Source organism: Pinus tabuliformis, chromosome 9 (genome assembly GCF_031772625.1).
Source record: "Pinus tabuliformis cultivar Carrire ecotype Pingquan chromosome 9, CPIR1, whole genome shotgun sequence".
In the NCBI taxonomy this organism is placed as follows: Eukaryota; Viridiplantae; Streptophyta; class Pinopsida; order Pinales; family Pinaceae; genus Pinus; species Pinus tabuliformis.
Window position 1 is genome coordinate 463,684,279 of NC_142307.1, and position 15,884 is coordinate 463,700,162.

A 15,884-nucleotide genomic window follows, 5' to 3' on the forward strand; every position below is an offset into this window, starting at 1 on the left:
ATACTCCAAAGGTCCAAACACAAATTTGATTTAAGTATGATTCTAACCTTGTTCCTATGAGGTTTTACTGAGGATTCTAGACATAATTTGAATTTGTTAGGACAAGGAGATATTTCTCAGAAAACTTTCAACAAATTTGTGACTTGTGCAAGAAGTTCTCACGATATTAATCAAGATCCACTAGAGGAGGTGGAAGCAGAACTAACAAACTAGGGTCTACAGATGCTATGATTATTTGCTTAGAGAATAAAATGGAAAATATGAAAATTTAAATAATGAATATTGTTAGAAAACAAATAGACTCTTTGAAATTTCAGCAAAAACTAGAAAAATTACAAGATTCATTTTTGTCCAAAATGTAGGAAAAAGAATCCTTTAAGAGAGTGTCCTACAAATATAGAGTGCTAATAAATGTGTGATCTGTGTAGAGAACCATGCCACCAAGGAATGCCCCTTGATACCTAGATTGAAAGCTGCATTTGAAGGAGAGTATTTTGAGCCTGAGCCATTACATGCCATGGGAGCGCGAAGGAAATGGCCACAAGTAAGTGCAGGTATGGTTCCTGAACCACATTTTTATGGTTATAATGCACTTCCATATTCCTATCATAATAATAGTAATCACTCTCAACATTGGCAGCATGAAAACCTTTTTAACCATGGACAATCCTCTCAACCTTGGCAACAAGGATGGCGAGGGCTAAACCATTCATATCATTCCTATCCTACTCAAATGCCATCATATCCTCCTTCATATACACCAAACCATATGCCACAACCATCTTTTCCCTCTCTACCTCAGTAGAGTCAACTAATGCTACCATTTCCTTTGCCACCACCATTTAGACCACCTCAACTACCTCCTCAACTAGTACCGAATCCTAATAATAAGGTAGTACAACTGATTCACTCGATTGGATCATCCACTTCTCCTACCTATCGAACCTTTCCGGTTGGGATAAATGATCTTCAATTGAGATCAAGAAGGGTAGTTAAACCAGAAAAACAAAAACAACCCATGGTGATCATTGAGGAGAAAAGTGATAAGGCAACTATTGATCATTTTAAAAACAATGTCACCATTCAGCCCATTCCCATAGCTTCAAATTCACCATCTTCTTCATACCAACCTCCCTATCCAGAGAGGTTGGCTATGGAGAAGAGTGACCCCGAGTCCACTCTGGCTTTAGAGTTAAGAAATAATTGCATAAAGGTTCATTTACTTCAGGCTATTAGAGAAATTCCCATCTACACAAAGATAATTAGGGAATTATGTCTTAAAAATCCAAGGAGGAAGAGAGTAGAACCTCAAACCATTTAGTTTGTTGGTAGAGTAGCTGAGTTAATGACAAGATGCATATCAATGGAAAAATATACAGATCCTGGAAACCCAATTGTTTCGTTCAAGCTAGGTGATATCCTTATCTCTAATGTATTAATATACTTGGGGGTGGCCATCAATGTTATGACCACAAAAACCATGGAACAACGTGGGTTGGACCATATTTGTCCTACACCCACTGTGCTTGAACTTGCAGACATATCTAAAATCAAGCGCGATGGAATATTGGATGATGTTGTTGTCTCTATAGATTCATGGGAATACCCCGCAGATTTCATTATGCTTCAACTAAAGAATCTAGTGGGAGGACATCCTTTGATTCTGGGATGACCATGGATTGCCATGGTCAATGCTTATATTGGATGTCTCTCCAGTGATATGTACATTTCACATGGAGACTCTAGGAAAAAGGTCACCTTATATCCACCTACTAGATCTATTAGGAAAATCAAGGACACTTTATGGTCAGATTATGACAATAGTGATGAGGAGACCCGATCTATTTCTTTGAACCAGGAGGGTGAATTATGAGATTTCTTGAACAATTTAGATATTATGCCTAACTTTGACACACTCCATTAGATCTTTAGTCTGGATTTTCAAGAAACTTATGACTCCTAGCCTTCCTCATCCCATACTATAGCATCATCTTCTTATACTCATAATCCTGAGACCACTCTTGTTGAAATTAGTCCAGACAAATCTCTACACATTAGCTCAGACTTGGATTCATCTCAGCAAGAGCAGCTTCTTACCTTGTTGCAAGATCACTTGGATGCATTCGCTTGGAGTTACAAACACATGAAACGAATTCCTCCTGAGACTTGTACTCATCATATTTATATTCAAGAGGGAGCTCGACCTGTCTGCCTACTCCAGAGATGAATGAATCTCATGCTAAGAGATATTGTTAGAGATGAATTGCATAAACTCTTAGATGCTAATTTCATCTATCCCATTTCTGACAGCCAGCGGGTATTTCCATTAATAATAGTTCCTAAGAAATATGGGAGATGGCATATTTGGATTGATTACCAAGAATTAAACATAGCCACTCTCAAGGATTACTTTCCCCTTCCTTTCATCGATCAGGTGCTAGATACCCTTGCCGGTAAAAAGTACTTTTCATTTTTGGATGGCTTTAGTGGGTATAACCAAATCCAAATTGTACCTTGAGATCAAGACAACACTACCTTTACATGCCCTTAGATTACATTCACTTATCAAGTGCGTCCTTTCAGGTTATGTAATTCACCTGCCACCTTTCGGAGGGTTGTGCTAGCTACTTTTGCTGATCTTGAATGTGTTGAAACTTATATGGATGATTTTTCTATGTTTGGTAAATCATTTGATGAAGCTCTTAAAAATCTAGAAAAATTTCTTTTACGTTGCCAAGAGGCTCATCTTGCTTTGAGTGATAAAAAATGTAGATTAATGTGCAAAGTAGGAGTGGTTCTTGGTCATTTGGTTTTTGGCAAAAGTATCTAGGTAGACCCTGCTAAAGTTGAAGTTATTTTTCATCTGCTTGCACCAAAAACACAAAGGGATGTGAGAGGCTTCCTGGGACATATAGGTTATTACCGGAGATTCATTGAGAAATTTTCCAAGATTTATACCCCCCTTTTTCGATTATTAACTAAGGATAATGAATTCTCTTGGTCAATAGCTTGCCAACAGTCAGTTGAGACATTGAAGGGAAAATTAGTACAGGCACTAGTTTTGAGAGGACCAAATTGATCCCTACCATTTCACATTTCCTTCGATGCCTCAAACACTTCCATTAGCATAACTTTAGGACAAGAGGAGAATAAACAATCCTATGATATTTATTACATCAGTAAGCAATTTTCACCTCCTGAATTTAACTATACAGTGACTGAGAACGAATTTTTAGCTGTTATTTTTTCTATTAAGAAATTCAGACATTACATTATAGGATATGAAGTTTATGTGCATACTAATCATTCTTCTATAAAATATTTAATGAATAAACCTTTAACTAGAGGTAGAGTGACTAGGTGGTTTCTTTTATTACAGGAATTCAATGTTACAAATATTGATAGACCAGGAAAGTCTAATGTTGTTGCTGATTAACTTTCTAAATTAAATAATCCTAGTGAAGTAATTCCTATTGATGATGATTTCCCTGACGAACATATTTTTTGTATGTCACCAAAATCCCCATGGTTTGCTGACATAGCTAAGTATTTAGTCACCAGAAAAACACCACCTCATTTGTCTGCTCGTGAAAAGTGGAATATCGTTCAGAAAAGTGCTCTGTATTCTTGGATACAGGGAAACCTCTTTTACACTTGACCAGATCTTATTATTTATAGATGTGTGAGAGAGGAAGAAATGTTTGATATCTTAAAATTTTCCCATGATGAACATTGTGATGGCCACTTCACTGATAAATGAACTGCATATAAACGAACTGCATATAAAAGTTTATGCACTCATATTGTGATAGTTGTCAGCAGATGGGTCAACCTGTTCAAGACAATGAAATGCATTTATGTCCTCAAGTTATGATTGAGCCCTTTGAAAAATGGGCTATTTATTTTGTAGGACCCATAAACCCCACATCTTTAAATAAAAAGCATATCTTGTTTTGTACCCATTTTGTTCCTAAATGGGTAGAGGCTAAATCTGTTTCTTTCACCACTGAGAACGTTGTTGTTGATTTTCTATTTAATGAATTTTTTATTAGATTTGATGTTCCTAGAGAAATTGTTTCTAATAATAGATCGCAATTTGTTTCTAACTTGGTATAGGAAGTCATGAACTAATATAATATTCGGCACAGGAAATCTACACCATACAACCCGCAAGAAAATGGCTAGGTGGAATCTACATACAAGGTGATTGAATCCATCCTCACCAAAACAGTAAACATGCACAGCAAGTATTGGGCCAGCTGATTTCCTGAAGCCTTATGGGCTTACCGAACCACTTGGAGGAATAACAAGGGGCATACACCATATGAGCTTGTGTACGGAAAACAAGTCCTTTTGCTAATTAAATTTTAGATAAAGACTTTCATAACTGCAATTCAATTAGGTCTAGATCTTCTGGAAGCACAACAACAACATCTATTGTAGTTCAACGAATTGGATTAATTTCGGAGGGATGTTGTTCAACAAAATATTTTAGTGCAGCAACAACGCAAGAAGTGGCATGACAATTTTATCAAGAAGAAACCATTCCAACTAGGTGATTGGGTACTTCTCTATGACCCTTCACTTAAACATTTTAAATGGAAGTTCCATACTCATTGGATGGGATAATATGATGTAATTCAAGTTTTCGACAATGGGGTTGTAGAAGTCAAAACTATCGATGGGAGAAATTCAGTTTTCCTTATGAATGGGATAGGCTTAAAGCATACTTTTAGCCCAATGTCACAAAGGAAGATTCCATGTAGTAAGTGCATCAATCGTCTAAACTTTAGTTGGTAGGTGGCTATGCCACCCTATTGTGATCTGATTTCTTCTCTCTTTAAATAAATTTTAAAGAAAATAAAAATAAAATAAAAAATAACTAAATAAAAGGTAAAGAAAAACCATTTTCCTGTGATTGTGAAAATCCGTTTTACTAACATTATTGCAGAAGGATCAACCTGAAAACTATCTTGTTGGCAAGAAGTTCAAATTCTAATAAAATAGGAATGTTGCTTGATTTTTAGATATGTTGGCTGTCACCAAGAAGAAGCAGGTTCAAGTGTAGGAACCAAGCCCTTATCCAAGTTTGGGACAGCTGGCACGGACTTTTTAACCAAACAACACTCAATTCCCGCTGCATTTACTTTTCATATTAGCACTATATAGGTAGATTTCAAGTGAAATTATACCCTTCTCCTATTCCCATTTTCGTAAAAAAAACATCCCCTTTATTTTCTTCTTGTTATCGCATGAAGTTTACCATCCCTTTCTTCAAAGAAACTTTCCCTATCTGATTTCGTATTTCCCTCTTTTCCCCTTAACAATTTTTCCCCAAAATCCCTTTTTAATTTCTCCCTCTTGGTGGTCTCACTCTTGAATTCCGTGTTGTAATTTATTTCCCATTCTAAAATTTACCCTTTTTCCCACCTCTTTTTTCCCTCATGGATCGATTGCAGGATCTGATGGGAACTCACAAGTCAGATTGGAAGGCATATATCAACACTAAAGACTGGTAAATAAAACCTCCCTTGTATATCCAACAAATTTTTAAAATTCAGCCTATGAATTATATCCTATCAAATTTGTTTGGTTCCCTTTCTCTTTCTAGATATGCTACAAATATCCCTCGCGTTGGAATGTGTGTTCAAGTGAAAGCATGTTAAGTGCAGGCATATTCAGTGCAGGCATGTTTAAGTGTAGACATGTTCAGTGCAAGCATGTTCAATGCAGGCATGTTCAGTAGAGGAATCCACACTGCTGAGCATGCCCAATTATGAAAACACATGTTCTAGTGTAGGAACAATGGTCTCAATGCAAATACAGTGCAGGAACTCCTGGTGCAAAAATGTGTATTGAAAAGCTTATCTTTGTTTTGTAATTTTTTTTGTATAGGAAAAATGATTGCACCACCTGTAGATCATGGCATTCAATAATTTGTATTATGGTTAGCACTTTGTTTTATCATTTACTAAATTAGGAAGAAATCGTGTAAGTACAAAGATATTTTAGGTTATGAAATCTCATCTTTTTAATGAGTATTTAGTACACCTTATGTGAGATATTAAAGTGAATGTGGGATGGTACGATTCTCCTGAAATCTAATACTTACCTATTCTTGAAAGACTCATCACTTGTCAATGATGGCCTTACCTCATATCTAACCTTACATTATCATTACATTGAATCATTATTTAAACCGTCACCTTTCCCAATCATCATCGCCTACCTGTACTTAAACCAATTTGTATTCACATCTATCCCAAGAGTGTAATCTTAATTATGGAGCATGACCATTTGGGAGGTGGCCAATATAATGGTGGATGTATAGCTCGACCATCATAAATACCTCGACAAAGCTCTGAGTTCTTCATTTGTAATATTCTTCCAAAGTTTTAGATAGAGATTGGGTGAATTCAAACAGAGAAATGGCACCTATAAGGATTGAACAACAGTCCGTGAAGGAGATGGAGCAAACAACCAAGTATAGAAACAGTCTTGCAATATTGCAAGAATCTAGGTTCCTCCCATTTCTACAAAAAATTGATGGATTCAACTCAGTCGTGGAGCTACCATTCGCCTGGAATTTTGATGGAATTTGCAGTCACAAAGGAGTCCATATATCAAGCTACATGTTTAGTAGTAGTGGGAGAACAATGGTTTAAGAAGGAGAAGATTGAGAAGAAGTTGTGTCGTCGATTCATGATTGACCCGAAGCATAAGGTGGACTGGAAGAATGGTCTCCAGCGTAGCACTATGCTTGGGAAATGGAAGGACCTCCTTTACGTATTGCAGAAGTTTCTCACTTGCGAGGGTGATTATTCACTAACCTTCATGTATCACATACGATTGCTCCTACATTTTGAGTCTGGTAAGCTCATTAATTCTCCCTATTATCTGCTTAGGATATTAGAGAAAATGTCGAAAGGTGTTCAGAGAGGGAAGTCAAGCCAAGTTGCATACAAGTTATACCACCACAAGTTGATCACAATTTTAATCAAGAAGGAACTGAAGGTTGAAAACGTGACCTAGGAAGAATTTTTGAAGGAGTTTCAAGGATGAGGTGCAAGGAAGTCGACTAAGAAGAAGAGTGCAAGAAAGGAAGGAAAATCAAAGCGCCCTACCGAGACTAGGATGTTGGTCAGGAAAACGACTGCCTCGTCAAGGGTGGGTCATGTTCATTTGACATCCCCGATACTATTGTATGACTCACCACCTGCTCCACCAAGTAATAATAACCTCTCGATCCTCGCTAAGGTGGCGTCTCATACAGTGGTCAACGAAGACTATGCGGAGAAGGAAGACAACACACCCTTGTCAGTCCTCTTTGGTAAGATAAAGAAGAGAAAAATGATACCGAGTGCAAGAAAAGACTTGATGGAGGGTCAGATAGGTGATCGGGTGCAAGACACTGAAGCCTTGGATAATTTTGAAGTTTCGAGTACTGAAGCCCCTGGTAAGGTTAATGTTGAGGGTACTGAAGCCCTAGATAATTTTGGAGTTTCAGGTACTGAAACCCCCGATAAGGTGAATGTGCAGGGTACTGAATCCCTGGATAATTTTGAAGTTCTAGGTACTAAAACCCCTGGTATGGTGAATATGAAGGGTACTAAGGCCCTTGATAATATTGAAGTTCCAGGTACTGAGACCCTTAGTAACATTGATATTACGGGTATTGAAACCCTTAACGATGTTATAATGTAGGAACTGGGTAGCCAAGATAACCTTGACCTTGATGATGTCGGCACATGTTTGGAATTGACTGCCAAGAAGTCTGCACTAGAGGAATTGGGAGTAGAAAACTCCACCCTCTATCTGAACAGTCAGATAGAAGAGCTCAAGCAACATGTTTACGGCTTGGAGATATTAAACCAAGCCATGAAAGAGCAGGATACAGTGTAGAAGCAGATAAATGCAGAGTTGGCAGGAGAAGTGAAAGAGCAGAAAAGACAAGTCAAGATATGGAAATTTCGGGCCTCAAAGTGCTATAAATGTCTTAAAAAGGTGACCAAGAAACTCAAGAAGGCTCGAGGCAAGAAGGCAAAGACAGTGAAAGCAGGGATCAACATACAAGTTCAGGATTGAAGGAACGCTCCTTTGTTTTTTTTTTTTTGCAGCAAGTAAAGGATGTGTGAGGACACACAACAACATAGGGAGGGGAGGATGTTGGTAGGATAAATTGCTTCATTTTTAACCCCTTTCATACTTCAAATTCATAACTTTAGACCTCTGTTTTAACCTCGCAACCTCCTTATTCCTGCACTATTCCAAGAATCGTGCTTTTTCCTGCACTAACTTTATATTTCATATTTAAGGGTTACAAATGTACTTAATTAATTATTTTTATAGATTTTATACCTTTAATATTCTTTGCAACTAATATCCTCTTTCCTAAATTATTTGGTAAGCAACGTATTAATAATTTCTTTAGCATGGTCGAGTGCATGTAGGATTCCTGCAATGCTAGCAAATCCTAAAATTCTGTGATAGCTCACTACCTAACGCAGACATCTCGTTCAGAATCGGTCATCTCGAGTTGGGATTGGAGCAGAGATAAGTTAGGGATATGATAAATATCAGATCGTCAACCGAATGCTTAAGTTTAGTGTTTTGTTACAGTCGAAAGGCTTATAATGTAATGTTGTTGTTATTTTGTTACAACTGAAAGGCTTAGATCATAATGCTAAATATAGCTTTGTTACAGTCGTAGGCCTAAAGGGATGTATATAATGTAGGACTCAGATAGAAAATGGTACCAAGTGATAGTGATAGCAATGCTACTGTAACTGTGATATTTTTTAATTTGTTTGTATCGCCCTCTTTCTAGGCTAGATTAGATTTCATCATGTACATATTCTGATTCTGGAATTTAATATAAAGGGACTACACCATGTTATTTCAATCATGTGTTTTAATTCTATGTTGATGCGTTGTTGAAAGATGAGTTTCCAAGTTTCTTAAACAGGGAAATGAGCTGGTTGGCTAGGGGCCAACCAACCCATCTCGTTCTTCGTCGCATTCTTATTTCTTATTAAAGGTGTGTTGATTTCATTTTAATGCAAGGCGTGAATTAAGTATATGCTTCAATTCTTTCATAAATTTCAGGTTCGATTTCATTTAAGCCATTGTGAGATGGGTTTGTGGTGTGCATGCTTAACTAAGTTTGATCTTACCTTTTTGTAATTTTTCTTTTCGAAGCTTAGTATTATTTTTTCCTGGATCGTGCAAACATGTTATTCCTGCACTAGTGCATTTATAGTTCTAAAATTTTATTTATTTGGTTCATTATAGCGAAGTCTTTCGTTATTTTCTGTCATAAGGATCTTGATGTGTTTCTGCAAGTGAGTGTTCAATTTTAGAAGTATTCTTGATATTTAGGATTGGATATTCTTTGGTAATTAAGGAATAAACGTTTTTATCATGCATTAATATGTACCCGCACTTTACAATTTTAAGGAAAGGATTGAACTTCACATTGAATTATTCAAAGTGAACCTTTCTGAATTAAAAAGATTGAAAAGGAAGATCAAATTTATGTGAATAATTATTACAGGGATAAAGCCTACTGTCACAATTAGATGATTTCTTTAGTTGCATAAAAGAGTTCCTTGATTGAAGAAAAGTGTGCTTTGACTTTCGAAGTTAATTCTTATTTTGAAGTTAAGTTGGGTTGAAGCATCTTTTTATTTGTGAAAGTTATTTCAAAGTTCTATTCACCTTTGCAAATTCTTTTCTTAAGTTAACACACTCTTTATTATTTTATGAAAGGAATTTGAGAACTTGGTGCAAGAATCTTTGTTCTGGTACAGGAATCCATATCCTGATACAGGAACAGAGTGCTCTCGTCTTAAGGCTTAGAACCCCTGCATGAGAACAAAAATCTTCAATACAAGTGTAGAATATACTTCCAGCATATAAACTTTGTTCCAATACTGGTACAAGAATATTGCAGGAGTACGGGAATAACAACTTAGTGCAGGAAGAAATATCTATAAAGAAGTCAGATATCTTCAAGGGTCCAATTGTTAATCTAACATACAACTATATCGAAGATAGACACAAATTTCCATTCCAATTAATCAGGATTGCTTACAAGAGTTTGAAATATCCTTTTATTTCTTCGCAAAAGTACTTTCTTTCATATTCCAACACTAGAATTTCTTTGGTGTAAATTTCTGGATAATATTTTCTTTTCGATTCTGCAAAATTGTAATTAAGGAAGTAGGAATAGAGTTAAGCAAAGTTCATATCATTATGGCATTTCCTATGCTTTGCCTCTAAGTTTACGAAACTCTCGAGTTGACAATTAAGTGTTGAAGAAGTCTGGTTAACCACAATTCCTACACCCAACAACAATGTGTCATTTTTTGTTGTCAAGATGTAATGGAGTGCATGTAATGAAATCAAGTCCTAAACTAGTTGCAAAAAATTAAATGCTTGAAATGGAAACCTTAACCTATTGTAAGAAATAAAATACAAGGAAAGAAACCTATTCTAATTTCATAAAGTAAATATCATGAACTAAATTTCAACCATTACATTTCAAAGAGTTTAGATCCATTAATAAATTTCATTGGATCTGACAATCAAGAAAATCATTATTGTATTATCCAATTCATAAATTTGTCCATTAACCCAAACCGCTGAGATGTTTTGCATGGGTAAAAAGGAAAGTCCTAAGTGGTGTTTATCCCTCCTCAACCATTTATTTAGAGCCTAGGGGTCATGATTCAACCCTAACGGACCAAAAACACTCTTTTAGGTTGAATATAGGCAAGTATATACACACTGGAAGAGTAATACAGGAAACTATAGGATGTTACATATTTACTAAAGGAAGTTATAATTCATCGAATGACCAAGAAAATAAAATCCAAATTCCATGCGACAAATTTTTTTCTTCAATAGGATATATTAGGTCTCCATTCCAATTGGAATCACTCAAATACCTATGTTAACCCATGCTAAAAAATAGAAAAATATTACTAGTCTAAAGGCTATAAATTCGACAACTAGTGAGCTAGTAAATCTAGCAAATGCCTAACCTAATCAAGTGAAAATGAAATGGGGAAATTTTTTTTATTAACTAGAATCTGTTTCTGATCTAATTCAAATGGAATCAAATCGATTGAATCTCATTAGCATGCTCGAAAAAATAGCATAAATTTACAGTTATTTGCCATAACGGACTTCCAGAAATCTAGATTTGGGAATAAGAAAACTAATCTATGTAGCTCAATGATTACTATGACCTTCCAAATTTGTTCAAAGGATGAAATGATGCTTATGATCCTGCAAAATAACTTACTCCAACCATTTAACCCAATCCTACAACAATAAATCATCAATACTAAATGCAAAAATAGGAAAAAATAAGAACAAGAGATGCGTGTGAATAAGAAGTGAAAGGAAGAAGAGTAAATGTCACAATAGAGCTCTGAAGCTGCTAGGATGGCCAAGCACAAGGAAAATCAGATTCATATGAAGGAGACCAATATTTGGAAGTTTAACATGGCACCAATCTTGATTATTTCCATCAATACAATTACATTCCTGCAAAAAATGATAGTGGAGCTACAAAAATATGAGTTCTCTCCACATGAAGACCAAGAAAAATCAACCCCTAGAGGCAAATTCGACTTGGTACTTATACAAAATGATTATAAATAATTCCCCATGAAAGGAGGAATATTTCCACACCAAAATCCCTCAAATAGTGTATCTAGTCCCCAATACTAGGAATCTGCATTAAATGATAGGGAACACATTCCTATATTTTCTCAATTAGTGGAGCTCTAGAATCTGAGCAATAATTTTAGAATATATTCTTGATTTTTATTTAATATTCATCCTCCTGTAGTAGGGAGCAAGTCCCTAAATTATCTCCTCCTCCAAATCTTCATAATCTGCCCAATAGTCTCACAATATTCCACAAAAATAAATAATATTAGGCACAGATATGCAACTATCCATAAACCTTCCTAATCAACATATTAAAGTTAAAAATACATTATCTCTAGATTAGATAAAACAACCTTCCTGTTTTGGGTTTTCTCGGGCTGCGATGATCGACAGGCAGAAGCGAGGGTTTCTGAAAAATTAGGGCTAACAACGGTGAGTCTGCAAGAGGGGCGGCAACGGAGACAAGGGCAGGAGGGCAAATCTCCTGCGCGCAACCGGGTCTGCGACAACATAAAAAGAGGAGGAAGGTTATATAAATCAGGGAGGAGCTGAAAGACGCCATGGCAGGGGAACCAGGGAGGGGAGAGATCCCCTCCTACAAAAACGTGACAGCGGGAGAATCAAGTGGAAGCGGAATACAAAGAGACCCAAAGGAAAACAGCAAAGATGCGCCAGTAATGGGAAATCGATGGCAAACAAGACTTGGGGGCAGATGTCTACCCAGAGCTCTGAAAAAACCAAGGTTCGTAATCCCCAACAACAAACTTGAAGAGTACAGATGTTATATGAGGGACCATGCTTTGATATGTAAGTTTGTAGGGTTTTGGCCTTCGGAAAAGGACCTGGCGAAGTGGATACAACAAAGATGGAAGCCGAAAGGGCATATAGATCTAAAGCTAGGGGCAAAGGGCTTTTTCACAGTGATATTTTCAAACCTAGAAGACAAGGAAAGAATCTTTGAAGGGGGACCGTATTTCATGAATAACGCTGGTTTATTTATGAGGCATTGGGAAGACTGCTACAATCCAGACCATGAAAAGATGTTAGCAGCACCCATCTGGGTAAGATTGTTTGGCTTACCAATGGAGTTTTGGGATCCTGATATTCTGGAAGGCATAGGCAATACAATCGGGACTTTTGTCAAAGTAGCAGAGACAACAAAAAGAGGGAAGTATACATCCTATGCAAGGATATGTGTATATGAATATAGCAGAACCACTGCCGGAGTTCATAGAGTTAGAATACCATGACGAAGTATGGCAGCAACCGATGGATTACGAACATATACCCTTCAGATGCAGAAGGTGTCATGAATATGGCCATCTCTTCAAACAATGCCCACTGAACGATGCAGAGGAAACATCAAGGAAAAAAGAAGAAGAAAAAAGGAGGACAGAAGGTACAGAAGGAGGGGAAGAGGGTTTCCAGGAAATCCCCAGAAAAAGAAGACCAGGGAAAGAAACGATAAGAATGCAACAACCCGTCAAAACAGTGTCAGTAGAATGTCAAAACAAGTTCAAGGTCCTACAGGAAGAAGAAGGGGAGATGGGAAAAGAAAAAAGCATGGAGGAACCTATGGATCTCATAAAAGATACAAAGGAGCCAGACCTAAACCAGGGAAGTATGGCGGGAGGAGGAGCAGAGGACAGCATGGATATGACAGTAGAACAACCTCAGATGGAGATTGACCCCCAGAAGGATAGTGGAAGTGAGGAGGAACGAATAATGAAAAGGCTGTTACAGGACTGGAAAAATCTTGATGAAAGGTTTATCCCGGAAGCCCAAAAGCAACTGTATAAAGAGACATTCCAGAAATACAAGGAAAAGAAAGGAACTACTCTAGCAAATCAACTAGATCAAACAGGAACGCAAGGAACTCAAAGTTTGGGAATGGACAGCTCTGGCAAAGGCGGTAGGAAAAGAGGGAGGCGGACAATGAGCGAAACCATACAAGCGGTTGGAGAAATACTGGTTAACTCAGGCAGAGTTATACCTCTCTCAGAGGTATTTCAACAACCCCCCAAAAAGTTATAAAATGATAGTCACAAGTTGGAACATTAGAGGCCTTAATAGTAAAGGAAAACAGAGGTATCTGAAGGACAGGGTGAAGAAAGATAAACCCAGTATAATGATAATCCAAGAAACAAAGATCAGCTCCCAAAAATTAGAAGACATAATGAGAAAACAAAAAATACATTATGAGGTGATGGGTCAGGATGCGAATGGCACGGCAGGAGGTCTAGCAATCCTCTGGAACCCTGAGGAGGTGCATTTTGAAAATTGGATAAGCTTACCCCGAATCCTCTCAGGCTCATTCAGATTGATAGGGTCATCTGAGTGGATTCTCATCACAGGTGTCTACGGTCCACACATACCAAGGGAACGAAAAAATTTCCTTAAAAATATGCAAACCATCCGAAAGATCTTCCCAGGGATCCCGTGGATTGTAGGGGGAGACTTTAATATGATCAAAATGATAGAAGAAAAGAGAGGAGGTTTAAATAGACCAGACCAAGACATGGAGGAGTTCAGTGAAATGATTACAGAGCAAAGACTGGTAGACATCCCGACAATAAATGGCATCCACACTTGGAACAATAGAAGAGGAGGCAGAAACCAAATAGCTTCCAGGTTAGATCGATTCTTAATATCAGAACAAATAATGAATAGGGATGTATTTGTAGAGGCTACGATAATGTCGGCAATGGGCTCAGATCATTGGCCTATTAGATTGGAGATAGACATCAAGAAAAACCCCCTCAAAAGACCCTTCAGGTTTGAGGTTTTCTGGCTCAGGAATCCACAGTTTATGTCTAAGGTAGAGGAATGGTGGACTCAAAGTCAACAAAAAGGAAAATGTAAGATGCATACCTTTCAGCTAAAGCTCAAAGAACTCAAAGGGAAAATCAAAAAATGGAATAAGGAGGAGTTTGGAAACATATTAATGGAAAAGCAGAGACTAGAGCAAAAAATGGAAGAGATACAACAAAAAATTATTATAGAAGGACGAAACGAGGAGAGAAGCAGAGAGGAGGGAATTCTAATTAGCCAACTTGAGGAGCAGAGGAAACAGGAAGAGATCCTATGGAAACAAAAGTCCAGGATAAATTGGCTTCGCGAAGGCGAAAGGAACACAAAGTTCTTCCACCAAGCCATGATCCAGCACAGGCAAAGGAACAGAATTTTCTCCATCAAAAACGAAGAAGGGGAAAGGATAACAGAACATGAAGGAATTGAACAGGTACTAGTAGGGTACCATAAAGACCTGCTGACGGAACCACAAGTGGACAGAGGAGCGGCTACAGAAAGGATCTGCAAGGAAATCCCAAAGATAATAACGGAGGACCAAAATATGGCATTGATGAGGGCAGCAACGCTAGAAGAAGTGGAGGAAATTGTGAAGGGTATGAAGAAAAACAAGGCCCCAGGACCGGATGGATTTACAGCGGAATTTTACCAGGCAGGCTGGCATTTTCTTGGACAAGATATACTGGAGGTGGTAGAGGAATCTCGCATAAATCAGAAGGTATGGCCGGGTCTTAACTCTACTTTTTTTACTCTGATTCCTAAAAATGCTAATTCTGAAACTGCCCATGGTTTTCGCCCAATAGCCCTCTGCAATGTAATTTATAAAATAATCGCTACATTGCTGGCCAAAAGACTGAAACCAATTCTCTCTAGTATAATCTCCCCGGAGCAAACCGGCTTTGTGGAGGGAAGACAAATCCTTGATGGATTAGTAGTTACCCAGGAAGTGATCCATTCTCTAAAACAAAAAAAGGAGAGGGGGATGATGATAAAACTAGATTTGTCAAAAGCTTACGATCGCCTAAACTGGAAGTACCTCAAGGCAATTCTTATGGCTTTTGGGTTTAGTAACAGATGGATAGACTAGGTTTATAATATGATATCAACGCCTAATTTCTCTATAATGTTGAATGGGGCGCCAACTTCGACCTTCAACGCCACAAGAGGATTAAGACAGGGGGACCCCTTATCTCCTTTTTTGTTTATCATGGCTGCGGAGGGTCTGGGAAGATATTTCAAAAAAGAGATGAGGGAAAGAAAGATCAAAGGGCTGAGGCTATGGGGAAGCAACTTGCCTATCACACACCAGCAGTTCGTAGACGACATCATGCTCTTTTGTGAGGTCTCTCTAAAGGAAGTAAAGGGAGTAAAAAGGATTTTGGATTTGTTTATGG

The 15,884-nt window shown here is 37.5% G+C and overlaps 1 protein-coding gene across 1 annotated transcript; it reads left to right on the plus strand.

Annotated features, from left to right (window-relative positions):
* The first annotated feature begins 12,242 nt into the window (after nucleotides 1–12,242).
* LOC149149199 (uncharacterized) lies at nucleotides 12,243–15,577 on the plus strand. Its single transcript, XM_089442411.1, has 3 exons — nucleotides 12,243–12,743; nucleotides 12,835–13,686; nucleotides 13,898–15,577. Exons 1-3 carry the CDS (start codon nucleotides 12,243–12,245, stop codon nucleotides 15,575–15,577), a joined length of 3,033 nt encoding a protein of 1,010 aa, XP_089298537.1.
* The last annotated feature ends 307 nt before the right edge of the window (nucleotides 15,578–15,884 follow it).

Bases quoted from the DNA above. Each gene is read 5' to 3' on its own strand.
- LOC149149199 (XM_089442411.1), top strand. From the start codon at position 12,243: ATGGCAGGGGAACCAGGGAGGGGAGAGATCCCCTCCTACAAAAACGTG. The intron at 12,744-12,834 runs GTAAGATTGTTT...TCAAAGTAGCAG, and splicing joins TGTTAGCAGCACCCATCTGG to AGACAACAAAAAGAGGGAAG. The intron at 13,687-13,897 runs GTATTTCAACAA...GTGATGGGTCAG, and splicing joins GAGTTATACCTCTCTCAGAG to GATGCGAATGGCACGGCAGG.